The following is a 24,629-nucleotide window of genomic DNA, read 5'->3' on the forward strand; positions in this document are numbered from 1 at the left end:
AAGATCACCAATGGACTGTAGTTTCCTCAGGAAGTCAGTGGTGTCTCGAAGATAGCTGGGAGTGCTGGTAACGAAGGGTCTGAGGAGGGAGTCTACATAGCCAGACAATCCTGCTGTCAGGGTGCCAATGCCTGAGATGATGGGGCGTCCAGGATTTCCAGGTTTATGGATCTTGGGTAGCAGATAGAATACCCCAGGTCGGGGCTCCAGGGGTGTGTCTGTGCGGATTTGTTCTTGTGCTTTTTCAGGGAGTTTCTTGAGCAAATGCTGTAGTTTCTTTTGGTAACTCTCAGTGGGATCAGAGGGTAATGGCTTGTAGAAAGTGGTGTTGGAGAGCTGCCTAGTAGCCTCTTGTTCATACTCCGACCTATTCATGATGACGACAGCACCTCCTTTGTCAGCCTTTTTGATTATGTCAGAGTTGTTTCTGAGGCTGTGGATGGCACTGTGTTCTGCATGACTGAGGTTATGGGGCAAGCGATGCTGCTTTTCCACAATTTCAGCTTGTGCACGTCGGCGGAAGCACTCTATGTAGAAGTCCAGGCTGCTGTTTCGACCTTCAGGAGGAGTCCACCCAGGATCCTTTTTTTTGTAGTGTTGGTAGGAAGGTCTCTGTGGGTTAATATGTTGGTCAGAGGTGTGTTGGAAATATTCCTTGAGTCTGAGACGTCGAAAATAGGATTCTAGGTCAGCACAGAACTGTATCATGTTCGTGGGGGTGGAGGGGCAAAAGGAGAGGCCCCGAGATAGGACAGATTCTTCTGCTGGGCTAAGAGTATAGTTGGATAGATTAACAATATTGCTGGGTGGGTTACGGGAACCATTGTTGTGGCCCCTTGTGGCATATAGTAGTTTAGATAGCTTAGTGTCCTTTTTCTTTTGTAGAGAAGCAAAGTGTGTTTTGTAAATGGCTTGTCTAGTTTTTGTAAAGTCCAGCCACGAGGAAGTTTGTGTGGAAGGTTGGTTCTTTATGAGAGTATCCAGTTTTGAGAGCTCATTCTTAATCTTTCCCTGTTTGCTGTACAGGATGTTGATCAGGTGGTTCCGCAGTTTATCTTAAGTGATCACTCTCCTTACAGTGTGTATGATAAACCCATTGTTTCATGTTCTCTGTGTATGTGTATATAAATCTCTCCTCTGTTTTTTCCAACAAATGCATCCGATGAAGTGAGCTGTAGCTCACAAAAGCTTATGCTCTAATAAATTTGTTAGTCTCTAAGGTGCCACAAGTACTCCTTTTCTTTTTGTCTTTTAATTGTGTTAAATGAAATTCTGTGGGTGAGAGTGAATGAGTTGTAAAAGGAGATGCAGAGCTTGTACATTTCAGCAACTGTGGGGTAGAAAAGTAAAGGGTGTGTGTGTTAACAGGCATATTGGGGGATTGCTGAAGAAGAGCAGAGTTAAGGTTGTATGGGCAATCTTACCTGTGCATTTCTTACTTTTCAGAAGTTTGTTTTGCTCAACTCAATGTTCTGCAAGGGAATAGCATACCACCAAGCAACCATACCTCTTAATTACTTTGGTTTTTTTGCCATTGAATTACAGTGTTTGTCTGTCACACAAACGAGTAATATGATGGTGCTCTAACAGGAAGGGAATCAGAGGAATACTGCTGGGTGCATACTTTTATAAACATCTACTGGTTATTTATGTTTTTCGAGTAGATGGAAAAATTTGTATTTCATGTGTAGGAAATTCCTCCCATCCTAAGCAATAATGATGAGGTATCCATTGCTGCTCATTCTTGAAGCACATGGTGTGTTGTTTTGTTTTTTAAATATCAATATAGTGTAACAGTGTGAGCTAATTGGCTGTGTGTCTGTGTTTTATGAAACACCGTAGACAGGTTTCCAAGTATCTTAATTTTTTTTAATGTGAATCATTAAGAGGAAATAAAATCATTGGTCCAGTGCTTCATCAGCTCTACTGCTAGTGTAAGTAATTTTCTCTTGACAACAACAGCAGCAAAGCCAGTAATATATTGGGAGATATTTCTCACCTATGGGGTTTAGTTGCCAGATTAAACTTCAAGCTTTTGGGCTTTATACAAAGATTGGCTTTGGTCAAGATGAGTTCCAGGGTCTTGTTCCTAAGTGCAGAAAATGGTAAGTAAGTTTTAAAGGGAAAAGGAGAGAGAATTGGGGATGATAGTGCCATTTAAAAATGGGTAATGTTTTGTCTCTCAATGCTTATTAAAAACATTTGTCTACTTTTGAGGATAGTTGCTCACAAGAGTGGTGTCTTATTAATATAATAAATCACTGTAGACAGCCAATCAAAAAGCAACATTGGCTTGTGTATGGGAAGCGATTATTTTAGCTTGAATACTTCACATGCATGAAACAAAATTACTTTTCCTTTTTTCTTTTTTTTTTTTTAGAAAAAGAAAAAATTGAAGCTCTATGAATACTAATTTGATGTAAGGGGAAATGGGCCGAGAGTCAATCATGTGAATACACAGAGCCTCTTTCTGCATCCATTAGGCCCAAATAAATTGTTGGCTGTTTTTTCGTAAAAATTGGGGTGGTCTGAGAACCGTGAAAGAACTGTGTTCATAAACAGAATTTGTACCATGGTTATCTCATCAGCCACATGGTGCCATCCATTTTCCGACATGCTAGCAAGAGTGGTAGCATTTGTGATAGTGAAAGTTCAATAATGGTTTCCATTCTAACCCCATTCCAGCCCTCTCCCGGACAGTTCAAAGAAATAGTATGGTTTGTTTGTTCCTCTAAAGACACACAAGTACCCCACAGCTTATTAACTTGGGTAAATACACCCTGCCCTTTAAACACAGCACTGAGTTGATTATTGTAAAAATAAAACTAATGTGTTAACAATAAGACATAGATTAGGTGATGCTAAGTATGGGGAATAAAGTTAGAAAGAGTTACAAGCAAATAAAAGTGAAAACACGCATCTAAAACCTAATCTAGCAAGGAACAGGCTTTGTTCAGGATGGTTTCTCTCCTATATGCAGTTTCCAGAAACATCAGCCTCCCCCTTTGAAGGACTCGTCTTTCTCAGCTTGCAAGAGCTTTGGCTTCTTGTGTTTGTCTAGTGATGGAAGCCACAGACGGCTTCTGTCTTTCCTTATATTTTTCAGAGTTCAGTGACTTTGTTTCAGGAGACTTGATGACCTCATGCTGCTCTTCCCTTCCTGTGGGCTTCCCATCCCCTTGTATGTAAATACAGCTTCCATTGTTTTGATTCCACCATGCTTCATTTACATAGGAGACAGGAAAATAGCTGCCCTCTCTCTTGTCGGGGAGGGAACCTGTCTCTCCTTGTTTAGCCGCAGACTTTAAAGCATAAACTTGTAAAGTATCAATATTTCCTCATACAGTGTTAATGGATATATTTCACAGTGATATCAATCACCAGTAATGTCATTAGCTCCCAGAAAAAACTGCACTCTGTATATTTTCATAATACAATAGTTTCAGATACAATCAGTTGATTCAGTTGCTTATCGCTGGAGGTTCAGCCGCCCATCTTTATAGATCTGTAAACCTTTGAAATGGATTCTTCACAGGATTACCCCTCAGAGTAAAGTTTATTCAAGCTGTGAGGAAGGTGACATGGAGTCCGGTGGTAAAGGAAGCTCCATGCACTTTCTTCCCCCTCTTCTTATCCCTATGGCTTTGTTTACTTAATATGTTAAAAATGGACCTTCATTGTCGTTGCCTGAAGATCAGGCTGGTCACAGAATCAAATACACATTCCAGTGTTGGAAGACTTGATTACCAACTCCTCCTGACATGCCTGGTTTAAACACACTTGAGTTATAATTCCAGCGTATATCCATAACTCTAACTACGAACTGGGTGTGTACATCACACAAGAATATTAATGGTCAGTGAGTTATTAGTTTTCAAATGATACCTCACGAGGTGTATTTTGTACAAAGATGATAACAATAGTGTGTAGAGTATGAATAAGAGTGCTTAGTGTCACTGATTTACTGCATGGCAAGCCATGGTGCGAATCTACGGTTCACTGCCCTGCCATGTACTAAGTCTTCGAATAGACAAGCCTGCAGATACATTTTTGTAATCTACGTCCATTCCTGTTTCCTGTATTTTCATTGTATACTGCTCCAGTATACCTTTTCTCATTGAGATTTTGTTAATAACTTCCCTTCTTTCCAAGTCGTGTGTGTGTGTGTGTTTGTGTGTGTGTATATATATATATAAATAATTAAGGGCCTTGGCGCATCCTGCACTTTGGCACAAAGCAGTAGAGGGGACAGAAAGCACCCCTTACTCTTTTATGCCAATGCAATGTACTACCACTGCCTCCCACAAATGTGCAGGGTGTGGGCAGACACTTGATTCTGCCTCCCCAAGGGACCTAGAAATGAGCGTACGCTGTGCCAAGCATCCACCTGTCACTGTTTACTCTGTCCCAGGAGCAGCAGAGAGACCAAGAGGGAGATTGATTCCCTTAGTCACAATCTCCCTCCTGGGCTGCCCCTTTTCTGTGGGCTAGACTGCAATTATACTGAATGTGTAGTATATATAAAATAATCTTGCTGTGCACTTGTTATACAACTCAAGGACTCTGTCTGACTGGGGTACACAGAATAGCGCATAGTACTGTGAGAAGTTACATGTGAGTCTCTAAAGCCTGACCGATATTAAAAAGTTATGTCAACCCAGCTACATCACTGGGGGTGTGAAAAATCCACACCCTGAGCCATGTAGGAAAGCGATGTAAGTCTCAGTGTAGACACTAAGAGGTCAATAGAAGAATTCTTCCTTCACCCTAGCCCCCACCTGTTGGGGAGGTGGATTACCTATCCTAATGAGAGAACCCCTCCCATCGCTGTAGGTAGTGTTTACACTGAAGCTACAGCAACCTAGCTGCAGCTGTGCCACTGTAACATTTTACGTGTAGACAAGCCTTTAGTTTGAAAGGAAAATGTTTCGGTGCATTGTGTTAACTGAGAAATAGTATGTAACTCTATAATTGAAGACTATATTATTTTGCATGTGCACAAAGAGTAGAGAGAAGGTTCCGCATTCGACTTTTTTTTGACATTTCTTCATGGTTGCTTGCTTAACCAAGCAACCTTGATATTCTTACACTACCCTTCTTGGCTGGAATTCTGTAAAACATTCTCCTTCTAGAAGTGCCACTCCTGGAGCATTAAGGAACACAGAGCCCTGATTGGCTACTGCTGCCTTTGGGAGCTTCAGTCCACTAAAGAAGCGAAGTGAAAAATGAGCCAAGTGCAGGTAGAAGAGAAGGACATTGCTGTTTGTTCTGGGCCACAGTGCTCGAAGCACCATAGGTCCGGCAGGAGTACTCTGAGAAAAACGAGGCTTACACACAGCGTGAGTTATTGGATTTACTGAAGGTTAGTGACCCACCCGCAACGGGGACTCCAAGCGTTGCAGTCACGAAGGCGGGGAACCCAGGACACCAGAGCTCTGCCTGGGACAGAGTCCGACGGAGGGGCAGACAGTCAGCATTAATAAGCATTACACAAAAACAGCTCATGAATATAAAGTTAGGTGCTTCTTAAAGTGGGGCTTTCTACTACCAAGGGCCATGCAAAGCAGCTGTGTTCTTCAAAAACTAACTCTATCCCAAAATAATGAAGCAGCTATCTATGTCCCACAGTAACCTCTCGGCTCGAGAAAGCGGAAGTTCCCTGGCTAGGCCATAATAAAGTCTTCCGCAGTCCCTTACACTGTTCCATTCTAGTACTTCATGCAGAGATGCTGCTCCCTAACGTTAACGGGGGAAAGAAAAACAGTCATTTCTGTAATGAATAAATAGAAAATGACTGCGAAAATGACTGTGAACACATCTTGATTGCATTTAAATTATGAGTCTAGCTTTGCTTCATAGCCCTTGCTCTGAAAATGCAGGGATTAATTTCCATTATAAATCACTGGCGCAGTTTCAAACCATCAAACTGGACTTTATTTATTGATTATCAAATAAATTTACAAAGAGAACACTGCATTGCAATTGCTTGGTGGGGAGTTCAACAGCAGACAGCTTTGGAAATTCTGATCTCTGCAGAGAACTTGACCCAGCTCAGAGTTCTGAAAGTTCTTGAAAGGCCATTCTGCAACCTCGTGCAACCCTGGATTTGTATCATGCAGGCAGCCTAGGCTTTTCCAGCTGTATGGAAGTCCCACATCAAAGAGAGCAGAAGCCAGTATTCAGTCTGTTTGATACTGACATAATGTGAGGGTAGAGGCTGGAGAGGATTCTGGAAGGTGAGAATTACATAAACAAATCCTTCCTGATAATCCTAGCCGTAACTTCAGCACTTTCACTGCACTGTATCTTGGCAGTCGTGCAAAGCCCTGGCAGAAAGATTAACCCTTTTATAAAATTGTGGCAACAACACGAACCAGGAAAGATCACCCAGTAGTATTATTTGCTATAGTAGAAGAGTGTCAGCCTCTTTTCCTGAGCCCCGAATTGAGAGAGAGGCAAAGAGTTAAAAGAAAACAACTTCATTGGCTTTTGAATGGCACTCGTCGGTGGGAGGATTCAAAATTGTAATATATTTCTTTCTGATGATAGCCAAGAGGTGTTATAAATCTGTGGCATGTCATGATCCTAATCATATAACGCTATTCCAGACACCCACGTTTCTCTGGGAGCTCTGCTTAGAGGAGAGCTTGGCAAAAGCCAACACTGGGCTTTTGTTTACTAGAAGATTTTCTAAAGCTTAAATGGAAACTGGCTGGGGAAAGGGGAGAAAGGAATGAATGATTAGACGATCACCTGATCACGAGTGTTCTCTGGAATATATACCTTCAGCCTTTCCTTTCTAGTCTGTGCTCAGCACCACTCTGGCTGGGGGGAGGGAGGCGGAAGTCTCACTCATACATTTGCGCTCTCGCATTTGCATTGTAACCCAGGAGTTCCCCAGGTACATGCGCACGCTAAGAGCTAATCTGAGTACTTTATTATTTTTGTTAGCCAGAGTAGTGCAGTGGTTCAGCGAGGTTACTCAGCAGGTCCCGCATGGGGATGTGGGAAGGAACATTGGTTTGGCCACATTCTCTGCCCCCTTGTACTGGTTGCATGCAGCAAACTTAACTCTATTGCTCTCTCTCTACCCCCAATTCACATGGCAAAATGATTGCAAGGGGGACACTTCTCCCTGAGCCTGGCAGTGTCATTAGCAGGCCCACAGCGTGTCTGGCACTGTAAGATAGACAGTGGTGATGTGGCCATGTCAGTCACAGGATATTAGAGAGACAACGTGGGTGAGGTAATAGCTTTTATTGCAGTGGCTCTCAGCCTTTCCAGACTACTGTCCCCTGTTCAGGAGGCTGATTTGTCTTGCATACCCCCAGGTTTCACCTCACTTAAAAACTGCTTGCTTACAAAAATCTCACTATTACTCAAAAATTGCTTACTTTCTCATTTTTACTGTATCATTGTAAAATAATATAAATACTGTACTTACATTTCAGTGTATGGTATATAGAGCAGTATAAACAAGTCATTGTATGAAATTTTAGTTTGTACTGACTTTGCTGGTGCTTGTTATGTAGCCTGTTGTAAAACTAGGCAACTATCTAAATGAGTTGATGTACCCCCTGGAAGACCTGTGTGTGCCCCCAGCAGTACACGTACAGCTGGTTGAGAACCACTGTTTTATTGGACCCACTCCTGTTGGTGAGAGAGAGACAAGCTCTTGAGCTACACAGGCCTGAAGAAGAGCTTGGTGTGGCTCGAACACTTTTCTTTCACCAGTAGAAGTTGGTCCCATAAAAGATATGACTTCACCCACCTTGTCACTGCAAGATAGCTCATTTTGGGCCAGTTGTCCATTACCTTTCTGCCTATTGTCCTTGAAAGGACTGAGTCCATTTTCTTCAGAGATGCAAAGCCCAGATACTCCCTTAACCTGCTGCCCCATCTTTGAGCCCTGCACGCACCATATTTTGTCAGGGATGGAGACAGTAGCTTCCCCACAGGCAAACAGTTCCTAGTCCAAGTCCAAGAGAGCTGCTAAGTGCCAATGGAGGAAGTTAAAATTCTGTACACGCCCCTGCCCCTTCCTGCTTGAGGCGGCCTTTAGATCTTACTCCAATTTATTCCCACAGAAACTGGATTTTCATTAAAGTGTAATATTTCTGCTCTTGAATATGCTTTGATGCATTTTATCCTGGGTTTGTTTATTGCTTTGCATTCTTGGTCATTTGTCATTTCCTTTCTAATAAACCCGAGATTGCTGCAAAATGAAACTTGGGTGTTTTTTTAAAAGAGAAAAGGCAATCCAGCCCAATAATCATTGTTATGAGTCCTTTCCAATGTGTGGGATGTTTTGAATGTAGTGTGCATAGTAATGTCAGGCTATTTAAGTTCTTTTTCATTAGGAAAAAATAAATTGGGGGTCTGGGAGGGCTTACCCCTCCTCCTGCTCCTCCTCCCAAGAAATACTCCTTCCTGAGCAGCAATTATCCTTTTCATTGACATACACTGGGTGTAGCTCCCATCAGAGCCCCTGTCGCAGCTTTTTAATTGCCCAGAGGGCTGGTTCTAGAGCAGTGGTTCTCAAACTTTTGTGAGCCAGAATGCATCAAATGGCAGAAAAATCATCTTTGTCCCCTTCCCTTGTTTCTTCTACAATGCTTGTGCGGGAGCAGCCTGCCTGCCCACAATCCCCTCCTGAGGCCCCTCACGATCGCTGGCCTGCAGAACTCTGTTCTAAAGCGCTGAAAGAGAGGGATGCTTTCAGCCCTAGCTGCTGAGCATGCTGACCCTGTAACACACAGACCAGAACCGGTATCGAGTCGGGGACTCCCACATGGCAATGCACACTGCTTACTAGTCACACCAATCTTCTTCTTCATTGACTCTGCCCCTTGCTATGGATAATGATTTTTAAGGGGAGGATGGGAAGAAAAAGGGACATTTTGAAAGGGACAAAGCCCTTCACCTGCTGTATTTACTGTTTTAATATTGCAGTTCTGAATAAAGCCTTTAGTGCATTGTTCATTGGTATTTTTATAAAAGGAGTGTCTTGTGCCTTTATTCAAATTCAAAGGTGCTTTAACTTATTCATACTTAAAAATACACAACCCAATAAAGCTCATTGCGGCATAACTATATCAACAAACCTTCCTAGTGTAGACACCATTTATACTGGGCAAAAACGTGTTTTGCCAGGATAGCTTGTTGTGTTCAAAGAATTCGTATAAGTTACAACTACATCTGTGTTAGGGCTTTTGCCAGTATAAAAATGTCAGAGAAGACATTGCCTCCGCAGGCTGTGTCCACACTGGGTGCTAGGAGTGTGGACTAACCCCTGCTTGTGTATGCTTACTCCCATTGGCTCTCATCCCTAGCGTGAGTAGAAATAGCAGTGTAGCCATGGTAGCCTGGCTGAGCCACCTGAAACTGGTGGGTTTGTACTCAGCACGGCTCAACCATGCCCTCACTGCTGCTATCCCGCTACAGTTCTTTTTATGCTCATGCTGTCTGGATCAGAGCTACTCCTGGTATGTGTACACAAGCAGGGGAATCATACCCCTCGCTCATAGTGTTCACCTAGCCTAAGTGACGTTACTATACCAGCAAATATGTCTAACTTAGACCGGCCAGAGATAAATTAAACATTTAGCTCAAGCCTGCAAAGATTGTGGGTACTCCACTGGAATAATTATGAAGAAAGGTTGAAAAATGGGGCATTTTTTGTCTAGAGAAGAGCAGACTTGGAGGATGCATGCTAAGTTTTCAAATATGTAAAAGGTTGTTATAAAGAGAATGGTGATCAGTTGTTCTCTATTTTCACCATAGGACAAGAAGTAATAGGCTTAGTTTGCAGCATGGGAGATTTAGGTTAAATATTAGGTCAGCTCTCTAGCTGTAAGTATAGTTAATCATGGAGGGTCATGGAATCTCCTTCACTAGAGATTTTTAAGAACAGGTTAGAAAACATCTGTAAGGGACGGTCTAGGTATACTTAATTCTGCCTCATTGCGCAGGGGTGTACTGGGTGACCTCGTGAGGTCCCTTCCAGCCCTTTTTAGCCTGTGGGTCTCATTGTGCAACTCATACTCCTGGTTAGTACTTAGTCCTATTGAACCTCAGAGCTACTCAGTGTGAGGAGGGGTTGCAAAATAGGACCCAGTTGTATGGTATTGAGTATATCTTATTTCAGTTGCCCCGAAGTTTCACAGACTGAGGGATTTGTGTGTCGAGCTCGTGTGGGATTTTCCCTCAAAAAAAATTTTTATTAGAAATTGCTGATTTAACAAACTGAAACTTGTGGGAAGGTACCAGTTTCAGTGAAACTTTTGACAGGTAAGGCTTATAAATCATTTCTGGTCAGAAAGAGAGAGAGAGAGAGAAATATTCCAGAATACCCAGCTGTTCCATGCTCAGGTGACTCTCCTGAGATATGGGAGACCCAGGTTCTAGCCTCTGGTCTGACTCAGGCAGAGCAGGGAATTGCACCTGGGTCTCCCACATCCCAGGCGTACGTCTTAACTACTGGGCTCTTGGCTCTTCTGAGTTGCAGCCTGGCTCTAGGGGTGTTTTGTTTGTTGAAAAAGAAAAACGTCAAAAGATCTCGGTGCTGTCCCTATGCAGAATGGGGTGGGAAATGGCAATCTCAACAATGTTCCTGGCACAGGAAAACCATTCCCAGCCCAGATTTATTTGTGTGAAATTAAGATGAGAAGATAAGGGGTTACAGAATTTCCTTGCAATCTGTTGTGTTCCAGTAAGGGAAGCTAAAACATTCCTTCAGTTTGTCAGTCAATGCTGCACTGATAATGTGAAAACCTTGAGATTTAAACATAAAATACTTCAATATTATCTTTCGCCTCTTGTCAGTCCTAGACAATAAAAGGAAGATTTTAATGTAAGTTTTTAACTTTCTGCCTATGTGAGAGCTCCATTCTTTCTTTTTCATTGCTCTGAAGTGGATTATGATCCTTTGATGAGTTGCAAAATGAGCTATATTGTACGTAGACAGGAAAGTAGTATGGTTGCCTCTGGGATAGTTTTGTAAGGTGCAGTTTGTCTATGGGTTCATTGCAAGGGCTACTTGGTGTTATAATTCAGGGCAACTGCACTTATGTTCCCCCATTGTGATCCAACAACATCATCCACTGTCAGGCTTCCAACTCCCTGGCCATCAGCTCTCTTGGGTGGCAATCTGCGTTTCTCCTCTTTCTGACTGGGTGTTTCCAGACTGACCAGTTCCCTGCCTTCACTGTGATATTCCCAGTGAAAGACAGCCTTGCCTGCAGAGACCTGCTTCGTTTCTCTCCTCCGAGAGTGTAATTGCTACTATTATAATAAAAATAAATAAGATGAGACAAAATACAGGACGCCTGTCAAGGAGAGGGACAAAGGGAAAAGTTTACTAACAATGAAAAGAGTCGGATCAAAAAGATGCTCAAATATTTGAAATCATATGGTCCTGTATGCTTTTTCCATTTACTGTCGGTAGCTGGATGTAGGGTTGCACCTGCTGAAGAATCTCTGATTGTGTGTGTGTGTGAGGGAGAGAGAGCGAGAGAGAGAGAGCGAGCTAGATTTGGATAGTTTCAGCTACTCTGGTTTTGCTTTATTAATGTATTCATTTATTGGAAGATTCCAGAAGAGCATGATTTGGAGAGCCAGATCCGCAAAGAGAGGGAATGGCGGTTTCTACGCAACACCCGCGTCAGAAAGCAGGCACAGAAGATCATCCAGAAGGGTGAGCTCTCTACTTCTCAGGCACTTTTCTCAAGTACTGCAGCTAGTAGTATGCCCCCCTTCTTCCTGTAATATAAACAATAAATAACAATAAACAACAAAGCCTTTGTGAGACCAGGGTGTTTAACTAGACACTGGCCTTTTCCCCATTAGGGGAACAGGAGCTTATTCAATTGCGAAGCGTTTCCCTAGAGGTGATTTATCTTGAAGCTTACAGGGCTTCATTTATTGCAAGTAGTTACTCCTGCTCAGGGATTGACCTTATTGTGGTGAGTGTAGAAGTTCTCCTTCCCTTTTGAAAACCTAAATGCAATGTTATCATCTAAGGAATATAGGCATATGTAGCAGGGTCAGCCAAAAATGATAATCACTTTATATAACCATCTGAGTTGAACTTGGGGTGGGAAAGAATAAGAGACCAGGGATTTTTGAGAGCAAGAACCTGCCATAAGAAGGGGTTTTCCTGCTTTAAAAGAATTGACAAGGTTCACAATTTTAAATGCATGCATTCACCCTGAAGCCTTGGACTTGAAAGTCAGCAGCTGGGCTTTTCAGTATCTCTGCCAGTCGGAGATGGCTTGTCCGCAGGTAATAAAGTGTCCAGTACAAAATGGATAATTTAGAGGCCCTTAACAGTTACTATTGATTTACTGTTTTGGCCTTTCTTTTCTGTCCTGTAAAGTTCTGATGGATATTGTAGGTTACATTTTTAAAGGGATGGCAGGTTAAACTTCAGAGTCCCCACCTGGCCCAAAGGGCAGAGTCACGGTTTTTGATGTATGTCAAATGCTACTCAGGTTACAGTCATGCCAAATCAGCTTGTTTTGTCTTGTCCTCTTGATGTTTAGCAGGCATCTGAATGACTCCAGAATTTCCCCGCTCCAGAGATGATTGTTTATGCCTCGTATCCCATTATATTTTTTAGCATTTTTATGTACATCCTCATTTACACTTTCGGCTTTTCCTCTAATATGCCTTGGGTTCATATTTCGTTAACATGTATATTCAGTGCTCTGCTGAAAGCTAATCTTGCTTATTTATAACTCTTTATGCATTTACAAAGTGGCAGTCAGGCTAGGATTTTTTTTAATGCATTTGAATTCAGTTTAGCCCACTAAAGTGGGCTCTGGAATTTACAGAGCTATGAGGAGACCTGATATTATTACTCATTCTGCAGCTTGCTTAGCCAGTGAGTAGTGGGGGGTGAATCTATGTAATTTTCCTACATTGTGGTTCTGTGTGTGCCTGCATGTTCAAGAGATGCTCTCACCATGGAAGAGAACATTTTGGGTGTTTTTCTCATATGAGATGCTGGCGGGGAAAGTATCAGTGTGACACATTAATCTGCTGAGCAAGATGCTATCTGAGACTCAGTTTCTCATGTGCAGCTGGAGGGCTGGCAGACTTGAGTCTTATACAATGGATGACCTGGTGTCTACCATGGCAGAATATCATAAACCAGGAGAGTGTAAGGGATGGGGCAGGGACCTTTTCTGAATACAGATAGTACAAAGGAGCAGGGTTGGTGTCAGCCTGACGGGCTTGAATTTCTTCATGGACAGGTTCAGATTCTGTCACCCAGACTGCGAAACTGAAATGCAAAATACTTGTAAAAATAACACAACCAAGATCCCAAATATTAACAACAAATTAAAATAGACTTAGATCAATGCATTGTAAAACAAACTGTCTCAAAGTCTGTATCTGCTGACAAGCTGTCAGCTCAGGATTCTGCATTTCCGCCACACCGTTGGTGCTACTGCATAAGTTGGCAATGATTTCAATTCTTACCTTGTAATCATTTAGGTTTTCAGAAATTTTGCAATGATTCACGATGCCACCATGATTATCCTGATGATGATTCCCAAAGTCAGAAATCCTACAGTCACACACCATGTAACTCTGCCTGCATAAATAAAACCTTTGTGAAATGATTCAGAGATTCCACATACCAGAGCCCAGGATATTTAGCAACTCGACCTGTAAACGAATGGCAGGCTTTTGTGAGCATTTCCCATTAGCATTTGGCCCTTTTCGTATGAAAGGTGCATCAACATTTTACAACAGTGATGTAGACATGGATCATTTCAGTGACACTTCTGGACTTGGCAGCCCTCTATTACAGCAGTGTCATCAGTGGATATGAACTGAAGACCTGATGTGAGATCTGAACCCACGAACACCTTGTCTACTTGCTAGACTGCTCTGAACAGCTTTGACATTCACTGTCTTGTAGAGAAAAGCTTTCATCCAGTTTAAAATTTGCCAGAGATGCCCAACTATAACTTCAGAAGTGCGAGACAGTGAGAAGAGCTGTGCATCTCTTCGCTCTCACAGAGGATATGAGCCCCTTGTCCTAGAGAGAGCTCACTGACTAAGCATCTCCAGCATAGGCTCTTCCTAGATGGCATGTTTTTTTCTCCAGTAGGGTGGGGTGCAGTGGGGAGGGAGAAGAGTCAGCCCCAAATAGGCCAGTTGGGGGAGGCCAACAGTTTTAGGTCTGGAACAACATAGCAAGAGTGAAGGATTCTGGTTTAGGGAGAGAACACCTTAAATTATTATTGCATATGTAGCACCGTAAGTGTCTGGGGTGCTGCTAAGCAAAAGAGTTTTGCTAGACCAGTAGAACAATGTCCCAAAGGGACTCATGATCACCTGATAGGTTATGGTTAAGGAGGCTTTGGGAGGCAGAGAATGGTGAGGGTTTGGCATATGTTAGTTGGGAGTAAGGGGTGGTGTGAAAGAAGGCACAAAGTCTGGTGGGACAAAGGAACTGGCCGCATGAGAAGCTTAGAAGGATAGGAGGGTAGGTTGAGGATTGTACAGAAAGTAGAGAACAATATCCTTTTTGTGGTTTGATTCCCAGGTATTGAGTCTGGATTTTCTCTCATTTCCCCCCTCCCTGCACCCTCTCCCCCCAGGTATTTCACGGCTAGATGATCAAATCTTTCTGAACAGGAATCCAGGCGTTCCTTCCGTGGTGAAGTTCCATCCATTCACACCATGTATAGCAGTAGCTGATAAAGACAGCATCTGGTAAGAGTTTCTGCCTTTCTGGCCCTAAGGGATTGGCTTCCAGGGTCATGATTGGACATGTAAGGACTGTCAGCCCCAATGATGGATACCAAGTGCTCTGAATTCTTTGAGGGGATGCTATGCTTGTCCTCATTCTCTCCCCCATCCACTTCCATAGCTATTCTCCTTCCAGCTGAGCGTGGGGGTGGGGCAGGGCTCCTTCTGCAGCCTAGCAGCATTGTTGCTAGTATTGTCCAGAGCAACTCATAATTCACCCCACCTCAGGGGCTGAACACCTTGCCCCCACATGGTCCCACTCATGCTGGCTGGACATGGAAGGCCCCCAGAGACTTGGACTCCTCTTAGGGGCAGTATGTGATGGTTTTGAAGTCTGCGTCTCTCCTGTGTTAAACAAATACAGTGGCCTTCTGTGTCAGTAGGTAGAGGATCCTCATTATAACTAGATTTTTAACAGGTTAGGATATTAATCATATTACTTCCTCTGCAGAAGCCGGAGATGATGATATAGAAAGGCATTAATAAAAAGACACTCAATACTCTAAGGAGAAAAACAAATTTAATTGGTACCCAGTGCATATAACCTTTAGTAACACTTTAGTGGGAAAGCTGCTTTTTACGGCTTGTTCAGTGAATGCAAATCTGACCTGATATTCCGCTACCTTTCCCAGTTTTTGGGATTGGGAGAAGGGGGAGAAACTGGACTATTTCCACAATGGGAACCCTCGCTACACCAGGATCACAGCAATGGAATACCTGAATGGACAAGACTGTTCTCTGCTCCTGACTGCCACAGGTGAGTTCAGCCTCGGTCACCAAATGGTCAAAGGGCAGGAGAGAGGAGGAATCATTTACAGGCTTCAGAGACATGTGAGATCTTCTGAGCCCTTCCTTCTCCTTTATGGAGCTGGTCCATTCACCCTTTCATGAAAATTCGAGACATGGGAGGCTCCTGAGAGAAGTTTATGGCTAGAAGTGTTGAATAATTTAACTATTTTGAGTTGAACTTGATGCACTAAATACTTCTTGATACCATTTTCAATCACAATTGCCGCCCGATTCATTTGATGAATGGTTTTGAGTCCTCCCACAGCACAGTTACAAACCATGTTACAACCTTATTGTATAGATGACCTGTACAGGCAACACAATTTCAGTCAGCACTGTTTTTAGTGGAAAGAAAATCCTGTCCACAGCAGACTGGGATACCATGCTACAACTGTGCTGTCAAATATTGTTACTTACACAGGTTTAGCTGTAGAATGGGCATGGCCTGCCTGTATATTTTTTTACATTATAATTTCTCAAATGGCTCCAAATTTCTCTGCAAGTCTCTTCCCTGTCCCTGACAAATCACCTTGGAAAATAAGTTCTGCTTTTTCCATTTGTCAGCCTCTGGAGCTGTGAGAGGGATTTACTTCTTCCAGGGAACTGTTGTAAATCTGATGGTCTAAGTGTTTTCAATTGCTGTTCAAAGTCAGCACTGAAGTGTGCAATTTTGGCATAATTAAGAAATGTGTGAGAGGGATTGTGAGACCTCTAGGACATTTCTCTTTCAAATTACTGATTTTTAGCACAAAACAGTTTCATTGGGGGGGAACAAAATGAGAAGAGACACTGGTGTGAAGGACTTGTGCCAAGAAGGTGGGCTTTGGTGAAGCTCTCATACTGGGTTGTGTTTTGTATTTAGTAGAGTACTTTGGTTCTTAGCGTTGATAGGAAGGAAGGAAAAGAGATAAGTCCTAGTGAAAATGAATTGTTTCAAAGAGAAGGATTTACAACTAAATTAAGGTGTTCACTCTCCCAGTGCAATCCCCTGTGAAATAATCCCTTAGGTTGCATGGACATAAGGTTAGAGAGAAGAAGAACCCTAATGAACAGGTGTAGGAGAAATCTTTCAGAAAGGGGCCTGGAAGGTCAGGTGACATTTTCATTCCATTTAGGAGTCCATGATTACAATTCCAGGTTATCTTTCCTTTCTCCATCTGCTCCCAAGTAAATAAGTGATGTCTGTACCAGCAGTGACATTGCCTTTTTTCTATGCTTCTCAAGATGACGGTGCCATCAGAGTGTGGAAGAACTTTGCAGACCTGGAAAAGAATCCCGAGATGGTGACTGCCTGGCAGGGCTTGTCGGACATGCTGCCAACCACACGAGGTGGGTCTGTGCTGAATTCCCATCTGGGGGTAGAAATAACTTACCCTGGTGGGACCTTTTCTAGGGATAGGTAAAGTGGAACAAGTTGTTCTATTTCAGCCTTCAGTAACATCCTTGTTAACAGTCTCTGGGCCTTGGAGTGGGGTCTTACCAAGCCCTGATAAGGGATTCCTTTTCCATTTGTCCACATGAACCTCAAACACAAGCTCTTCTGAGCTAAGTATGACTAGAGTAGCCCGGTGGGGAGTAGCAATGCAAGGGGGTAGAGATGGAGGATAATCATCCAACAGTGGAATAGAGGAGCACAGCCACATTGTCCATCAGAGGCTCTGCTGGAGTTGCCTGGAGCTAAGCTAACTTATTTTGCTCCTGAGGAGAGAACTGTAGAACAAGGGTGTACTGAGCACTTTCCTACCCTGAACTGGTTGTAGCAGGTGGTTATGTCTTCCCCGATTTGGTTTTTATGAATAGCTCACCTATTTCCTCTTTCCCTTTGATTGGCTGCTCACCCTTTGCACAACTTTGCACGTTGCACTCGTGGCCACACTAAGCTTGTGATCTATTTTAGCACTTACTCCCTGTCATTTATTGTGGGTCGAGAGTTGGTAGAAGAGTAGGCAATGTACATCTGATATGTACAGGACGGTGGCACAATCAGACTCAAACCACCTTGGAACTTAAAAAATACCAAGCTAGTCTGCATGCAGAAAGGCCATCCAGCCATACACAATGCCAAAACCAGGAGTCTAATGTGGGTGACTGTGAAATCTGTCTTAGGGTATTACTGGGGGAGGGAAGTGTTCTTGCCGTCCAAGACCTGAGGATACATCAGTGGTCTGACAATTATCCTCTGTCACTTGAATTCCGTAAATCAAGGCTGGATGTCTTTTACAAAGATCTGCTGTAGCACAACCAGTGGTTTTGGGTTTGATGCAGTTACCACTGGGTGAGATTCTCTGGCCTGCGCTATGCAGGAATTCAGACTAGATGATTGTAATGGTCCATTATGGCCTTAAACTCTGGCAGCTCTCATTTCTCAGCCTGTGTGGCTCATCTCAGGAGTCTGGCATAGCTTATTTGAAAACTCCCTGGTGCTAATCCAGTCTAACTCTGTTAGACCCTATGTAATACTGCCAGAGCCAACGCAGCCTGTACTTGGTTCCTGGTGACTTGTCAAACAAGTATTTCCACCCATGTAACAAAGGATTTGTGTACGTGAACATTTAATTCACAGCGAGCTGGGTGTGAATCTGCTCCACACTTGCCAGCCTCCCGCTAACTGTCCATGTGCACCCTGCTGATGCGTACCATCAGTTCAGGCAGGGTCCACATGGACTGTGAATAGGAGGCTAGTGCAGGGTAGATTCACAGCCCAGCTTGCTGAAAACTAAATGTTTGGGTAGACATGCCCTTTGTTACAAGGCTGGAGATATTTGTTTGATAAAAGCTTGCAGCAAACTAAATGTTTGTGTAGACATGTCCAAAGGCTAGCAATGTTTACAACTCAGTCTTACTTCCCATGTGTTTCCCTTTAACATCCCCCCTCCTCCCCCTTTTTCCTGCTTCTCTTGTTTGATGGCTTTTTAGCTATTCATTGGTTTTTCCCTGTGCCGCTTTTTTGGATTCAGAACTGGTGTCTCTCCCTTCACACCTCACAGTGTCCCTGGCTCTGTGGTAGTCTAGTCAGGGGAAGTATGATTGCTGTAACTTCAAGCTCTGCACCACACTGTCATACACGCACGTAATTAATTACAAACTTTGGGGAGTTTGCAGCATGCTGTGAAAATTGCCATGATTGAAACCTGCTCTTTGCAGGGACAAAAGCAGGAAGGAGCCCATGCACTGAGCTGTTAAGTGCCTGGCTACCTACTCCTCCTGCTCTGGAGCAGAAGAGAGAACAGCACCAGCCACACACGTCAAGCGGCACTTTTGACTCTCATTCGGTTGGTTTCTCATTTCTCCGTTTCTTTTTCCCTAACATCAGCCTTTTTGAGTGAGGCTGCCTAAGCTTTTCCTTCCCAGGAATCAGGATATTATTTCCATTGTCCTGGTAATGGACTCTAGGAATTTGCCAAGGCTCCCATTATCATCCACTCCTTGCTGCATAATGAGTAGAGTTCACAGGAGATGCTGACAAATGCAGACTGAATCCCTTCTGGCTTGCTCCCATTTTTCATCCCCAATACCTACATGCATCTTTATTCAGGGCAGGGCATTTGTGGCTTGCATCTTGATCTCCACAGACCTTGAAAGCAGCCACAAAAGGAAGGTACACAGAAGCAATGTTTGACATTGCAGAATAGATGATGAACAGAAGCAAAAGCTGATTTAGTTGTAAGTGTCAGGAAGTTGTGCTTGCCAAGACATCAGTGCTGAAACTTAGAGTCCTTTTCTCTTATGTATCCTCTACACCCTTTCCTTTCCTGTGGCCTAAGTAAGCCCAGGCTTTGTTGCTTTCATCCAGGGAATGGTTGGATTTGATTCCGAAGAAGAGAAATGTAGATTTTTTTTTTTGTAGGGAGAGAAGTAAACTTGGTCATTTCAAAGGAGCCCAGTAAAGTGATTCCCTTGGAAATGAGATTCTCGACTGAAGAGCTAGCTTTTGCTGCAGATTACAGTCCAGCGCTGAAGCTGTTCTGTTTGTAGTCTCAATTTTCTGCACCTCACTTCCCTCTTGTTTTACTAAGGATGTTTACATGAATCCAGGAGTTTTCCTGGAGTTCAGCTACTCCTGCTGTTGATCTTCCTCTCCCTTCATCCACACCCCGAGGGTCAGAATCCTTCCTCTGTGACTTGATCATCTTCTCGACAGCAACCAGGATGCTGACTTTGCATGAGCGTAAGCAGCAGGAGTAGATGAGACATTAAGAAACACAACAGCTTTCCATGCAATTCTCTCATTTGTGAAGAACAGGCTAGAGTGGGGAGAGGAAGAATACACATGGTGCTTAACAGAGAAACCAGTGTACTTCCTACAGGAGTCTAAAAGGTATCAGCAGGGTGTTTTAGGTGATGGGAGTTCCATGGCTTTAGCTCAGGGGTGGGCAAACTGCTGGCCGCATCTGGCTCAGCAGCCGTTTTAATCCGGACCTCGAGCTCCCACTGGGGAGCGGGTTCTAGGGTTTGTCCCACTCCTGCTGGGGAGCAGGGTTGGGGGCTTCTCCATGTGGCTCCTGGAAGCAGCAGCATGTCCCCACTCCAGCTCCTATGCGTAGGGGTAGCCAGGGGGCTCTGCTCTGCACGCTGCCCCCGCAGCTCCCATTGGCCGGGAATCCAATGGGAGCTGCAGGGATGGCACCTCTGGATAGGGCAGCTCACAGCAAAGCCACTTGGCCGCGTCTCTGTGTAGGACCCGGAGCGGGACATGCCGCTACTTTCAAGAGCCGCTTGAGTAAGCGCTGCCTGGAGCCTGCACCCTTGAGCCACACCCCCACCCCAACCCCGTTATCCCTCCCACCCTCAAAACCCCTTGGACCCAGTCCAGAGCACCCTCCTACCCCAATCCCCCTTGCCCCACCTCAGAACCCTCTCTTGCACCCTGAACTCCTCATTTCTGGCCCCACCACAGAGTCCGCACCACCAGCCAGAGCCCTCCCCCCTCCCACACCCCAACCCCAATTTTGTGAGCATTCATGGCCCGCCCTACAATTTCAATACCCAGATGTGGCCCTCTGACCAAAAAGTTTGTCCACCCCTACTTTAGCGCGGTAATTTGTATTACAACAGCAAAGTATTCTTGCTTAGTATCCATCAGTTCCTTTCCTGGCTGAGATGCTTGAACCAAAGCGAGGCCATAACTACATAGGAAAGTTGTATCAGTTTAACTTAAATTGGTTTTAAACAGATTTAGTTAAACTGGTCCAACACTCTATGTTGACACTTTTATTCTGGTTTAAGAGATTCTTATTTCGATCCAGTTCAAACCAGTTTCCTATCCACTTAAGCTAAAATGGGGGTGGGGGGGAAGCTGCTCTTAAACCAAAATAAGAGTGTCTAATCAGGGGGTTGCACCAATTTGGGTTCACACCATTGATTAAAACAATGCAGCTTTCTTATATGTACTGTCCCTAAGTCCACAGCCAGAGGATGAAGTCTGAAAAAGAGACAAAGCTCATGTTGTTAGTAGCCTAATGTTTTGAACTAGGCAAAAATTAGATCTGCAAGTGCAAAACTGATGTGGCTTTTAAGGACAACTTGGAGCATTTTCTAGTGAGCAATGTAGGAGTTGCTGTAAAGATGTGGTCCTACTGCTGTAGACATTGGGGTTCAAGTATTTACCATAAAAATAAAGAGGTTTGCAAGTCAGTGACTTTGAGAGTGGCTGGCAATCCCAGGGCTGTCCGATCACTGAGTAACACTCTATCTGTCCTCAGGTTTCTGTACAAGAAGCCTGTATAAGATGACTCAGAACTTGCACTGTCTGGCCCTGCAGCATGCCGTGCAGCTGCACAGCTGTCCCTGAAGACAAGAAATGGTGCAAACACTTCCCATGAGTGAAATTGCAACTTTCACATTGTTCCTTCAAGATGAACCTTATCTGTGAGGAAGAATGGAATATAAACTGCCACCTCCAATCTTAGCATCTCAGCTCTTTTAAAACCCAGGTTTTGGGACTCAGAGGAGTGTGTGGAAACACAACCAGCTGCCTTGAATCCATCTAATTACATCTATTTAAGTGTTGTGTTCCCCTCCCAGTTCCTCCTGTATAACATTTGCATTGCTTTCCTTTGTCCGGATTAGCAAAGAGAACCAGAGTGTGACTCCCAAAAAAGGCTCTGTGTGAGACTACCAGGGTCTCTTTCTGAACACATCGAGTCCATATGCAAGACATAAGCAGGGGTCTCAACACGTATTTAATCACAGCCATACCCCATGAATGTGCCTCCCTGCAGCTTCTTTTGCTATCCAGGGTTTAGGAAGGTTTGAAACTAATCCCGTTTCTACAGCTAATTCCCCACTTAAGAGTTGCCTAACTGCAGCATCTGTAAATTTTCTCTGAGTGTTCATTAGCAATCCATTGAAGATGGTGCAGGAGAACCCATTAGGCTGCTGATCACTTGCACTAACTGCCTGGGGCTCAAGCCTGAAATAACAAAAACTTCCTGTTTTGTATTTGGCTTGACCTATACAGATGTGTATGCCATGGGTCAGTTCGATTTTCATATGTCACTTTCCAATGAGATGCATTTTATTTTGTACCAAAGAACAAAACCATAAAAAGGATCTAAAGAGTGTCCAGTTTCAGGGAGGAACCTACCAGTCAAATTTGTGATGTTAACAAACAGACTGAAGCTTGTTAATGGCTTCCTAGGAAAAGGCTGCTGTGATTAAAACCAAACCAGAGCCTTTTCTCTCGTTGGAAGCATGTACTTAACTTGGTGCTGCTGCTTTTCCCTTCATTGTTCTTTTCCTTTACTTTGAGTTGCTTTTCTAACCCTTTCAGATTTATTTTGCTTTGGCTGACCCACTTACCCTTAGCATCACCCCTTACTCCCTGTCTTCTCACAGGTCTGGCCCGAAGGGTTTCAATCTATCTTGACAGAAGTAAACAGGGAGGTGAGTGCTTTCTTTCCTCTTACCTATGAGCAGCTGGGGTGGGAAGGGCCTTCAGACTTGGCATCCTATTGAATGTCAGCTGGAAGGCTTTGCTTCTTCTGTCCCTCCCATTCCTTGTCTTGTATGTATGTAAGTAATGAACAATGGGGAGTGTAATGAAGAGTATTTGATGCTATCTGGATGGACCAAGGTGCCTAGTGGAGAGGACAGCAGGTTAATCTAATGTGGCTGCTGTGGTGTGGGGGCTTTTTGCAGGGTGGGAGATGTGGGTAGTTTCTTAACTACATTAAGCTCCTTCTTCGGTAGGGACATTTCAAACCATCCTTGAATCAAAGGGTTTGAATGACGGCTTCCAAATGGTGACAACAGATATCGCTTTGAGCCAATGGTATTTTTGTTTGTGTGTTGTTAGTTAAACATAGGACATACCCATTATATCAACGTGAAAGGAAAGAGAGTAGCTGGTGCATCTTTGTTATCAGGCTTTATCTAGTGGGTTGAGTCCTTTGGCTAGTACATGTCTGGTAAATATTTCAAGCCCTGCCTTTACCTTCCATAAAAGTGTATGTAACTCCCCAGTCTTTGGCTGCAGAAGCCTGGGGGGTTGTTAGACATGAATCCCTTCTCTCTAAGGAGCCCCTGAAGAGTGAGACAGATGACGAACTCCTCAGAACACCATTTCTGTGTGTGTGTGAAACTTGACGTAATCTTCTTAGGCTGTTCATTAACTATTAATATTCTTTAGCTGAGAAGGGCAGGAATGTGTCTGTAGTGATTAGTAGAACAAAAGTGATTGTATCAGTGTGTGTGATTCAGAGCTCTCTAATTAAGGGCCTTTGCCCTCTGTATGACTGTTCAAGAAACAGAGCTGTGGCCCTGGACTGTGCAAAGCTAATGTGTTACTATTAACATCCTGGCTTTGCTAGGCCTTCACTGGCAAAGTGAAAGGCTAAAATTAGAAAGTCTTGGCCAAAGGGAATTCCCTGTTCAATAACTGGGCATCAGCTTAAGGAAATGCCAGACACTCCCACACAGGATCAATACTGCCAATGCTATGCAAACAGCACTCTGTCCAGAGCGCAGAAATAGCTGTGAATCAATAAAAACAAGCACAAGTATTTAGCTCCCAGGCATTCTCCTAATGGAAATTGTAGCAGGGATTTCCCTTTCCCCATCTCTGATGTGGAAGGAGTTCTCCAAAATGTACAAGTTTAACCATTTGTCTGATGGCCAAACAATCCAGATACGCCATGTCAAAAGCACATGTTCTGCTAACGCCCTAGAGGCATCCTTACATTCCATTGACTTCATGGGCCACAACTAGGGTACTTAGATTGTTCTGTGCAAGGTGGCACAGTGTGAAGAGTGGTTCATGACAGCAGTGCCAACCTTATGGCAGACTGTCAAAAGGCAGGGAAGACACCTCACACTGGTTGGACGTTCTATAATTAATTTCACCAACTCGTTAACAAATGTGAACTCCTGAAGAACCTCAACAGTCTTACCATGGAGTCACAGACAGTCCCCTTGGGCATTCCAGTCTATCTGGCCACCTGGACAAGCTGGGCTAAGTGATAGGTGGTTGCCATACACCAAAGATCACAAAAGTTTCAGGTTACTCTCAGTCCCAAGAGATCAGGCACGTACCCCAGGTCAGATCTCACACCAAAGACAACACTTGTCAGTCATATCGTAAACTAACTAAGCCTTTATTAACTAGGAAAAAGAAATGAGTTATTTACAGCTTAAAGCAGGAAAACATATAAACACAAACGAGTTGCAGTCTATGGTTTTAAAAGGTGGCAGAGTTGTAGTAATCTGTCAGTACTGAACGTCTTTTAGGGCTAACACAGGTTGACCCTGGGGATCTCTGCATCTGTTTCCTAGCTCCAGCCATGTGAGAGTCCAAACAGCAAAGAGATGAAAAATGTTCTTGTTCACTATCTTTATATTCTTTCAGAATTCAAGATGGTATGAGCCCTTTTGCACATAGCCTGTGCTGGGGCAATTAGAAAAGTCTTTGTATTGTGATGTTCCACAGTGGCCCATTTAGTTTTGATAGTCCTTCCTGATGGGCAAGAGATGATCCCTTCTGACAGGCTGACCGTTTCAGGGCAAACACTTTTTACAGTTATAAAGTAAAAACTTAAATATTACTTTATAGCATGTGATAAAGATATTGTAAGTGA

The 24,629-nt window shown here is 43.6% G+C and overlaps 1 protein-coding gene across 7 annotated transcripts in view; it reads left to right on the forward strand.

The window, feature by feature from the left end:
• The window catches only part of RPTOR (regulatory associated protein of MTOR complex 1), a 323,167-nt gene that overhangs the window by 275,651 nt on the left and 22,887 nt on the right, over positions 1-24,629 (forward strand). For 5 of the 7 annotated variants that reach the window (XM_043496352.1, XM_043496353.1, XM_038371215.2 and 2 more), the window contains 5 exons: positions 11,590-11,695; positions 14,616-14,730; positions 15,399-15,523; positions 16,780-16,884; positions 22,393-22,440. In XM_043496352.1, the coding sequence (XP_043352287.1) occupies positions 11,590-11,695; positions 14,616-14,730; positions 15,399-15,523; positions 16,780-16,884; positions 22,393-22,440 (499 nt within the window). The remainder of the gene's footprint in view (positions 1-11,589; positions 11,696-14,615; positions 14,731-15,398; positions 15,524-16,779; positions 16,885-22,392; positions 22,441-24,629) is intronic. The other 2 variants (XM_043496351.1, XM_038371219.2) reach the window with 1 other exon arrangement.

Source organism: Dermochelys coriacea, chromosome 14 (assembly GCF_009764565.3).
Source record: "Dermochelys coriacea isolate rDerCor1 chromosome 14, rDerCor1.pri.v4, whole genome shotgun sequence".
Lineage (NCBI taxonomy): Eukaryota > Metazoa > Chordata > Testudines > Dermochelyidae > Dermochelys > Dermochelys coriacea.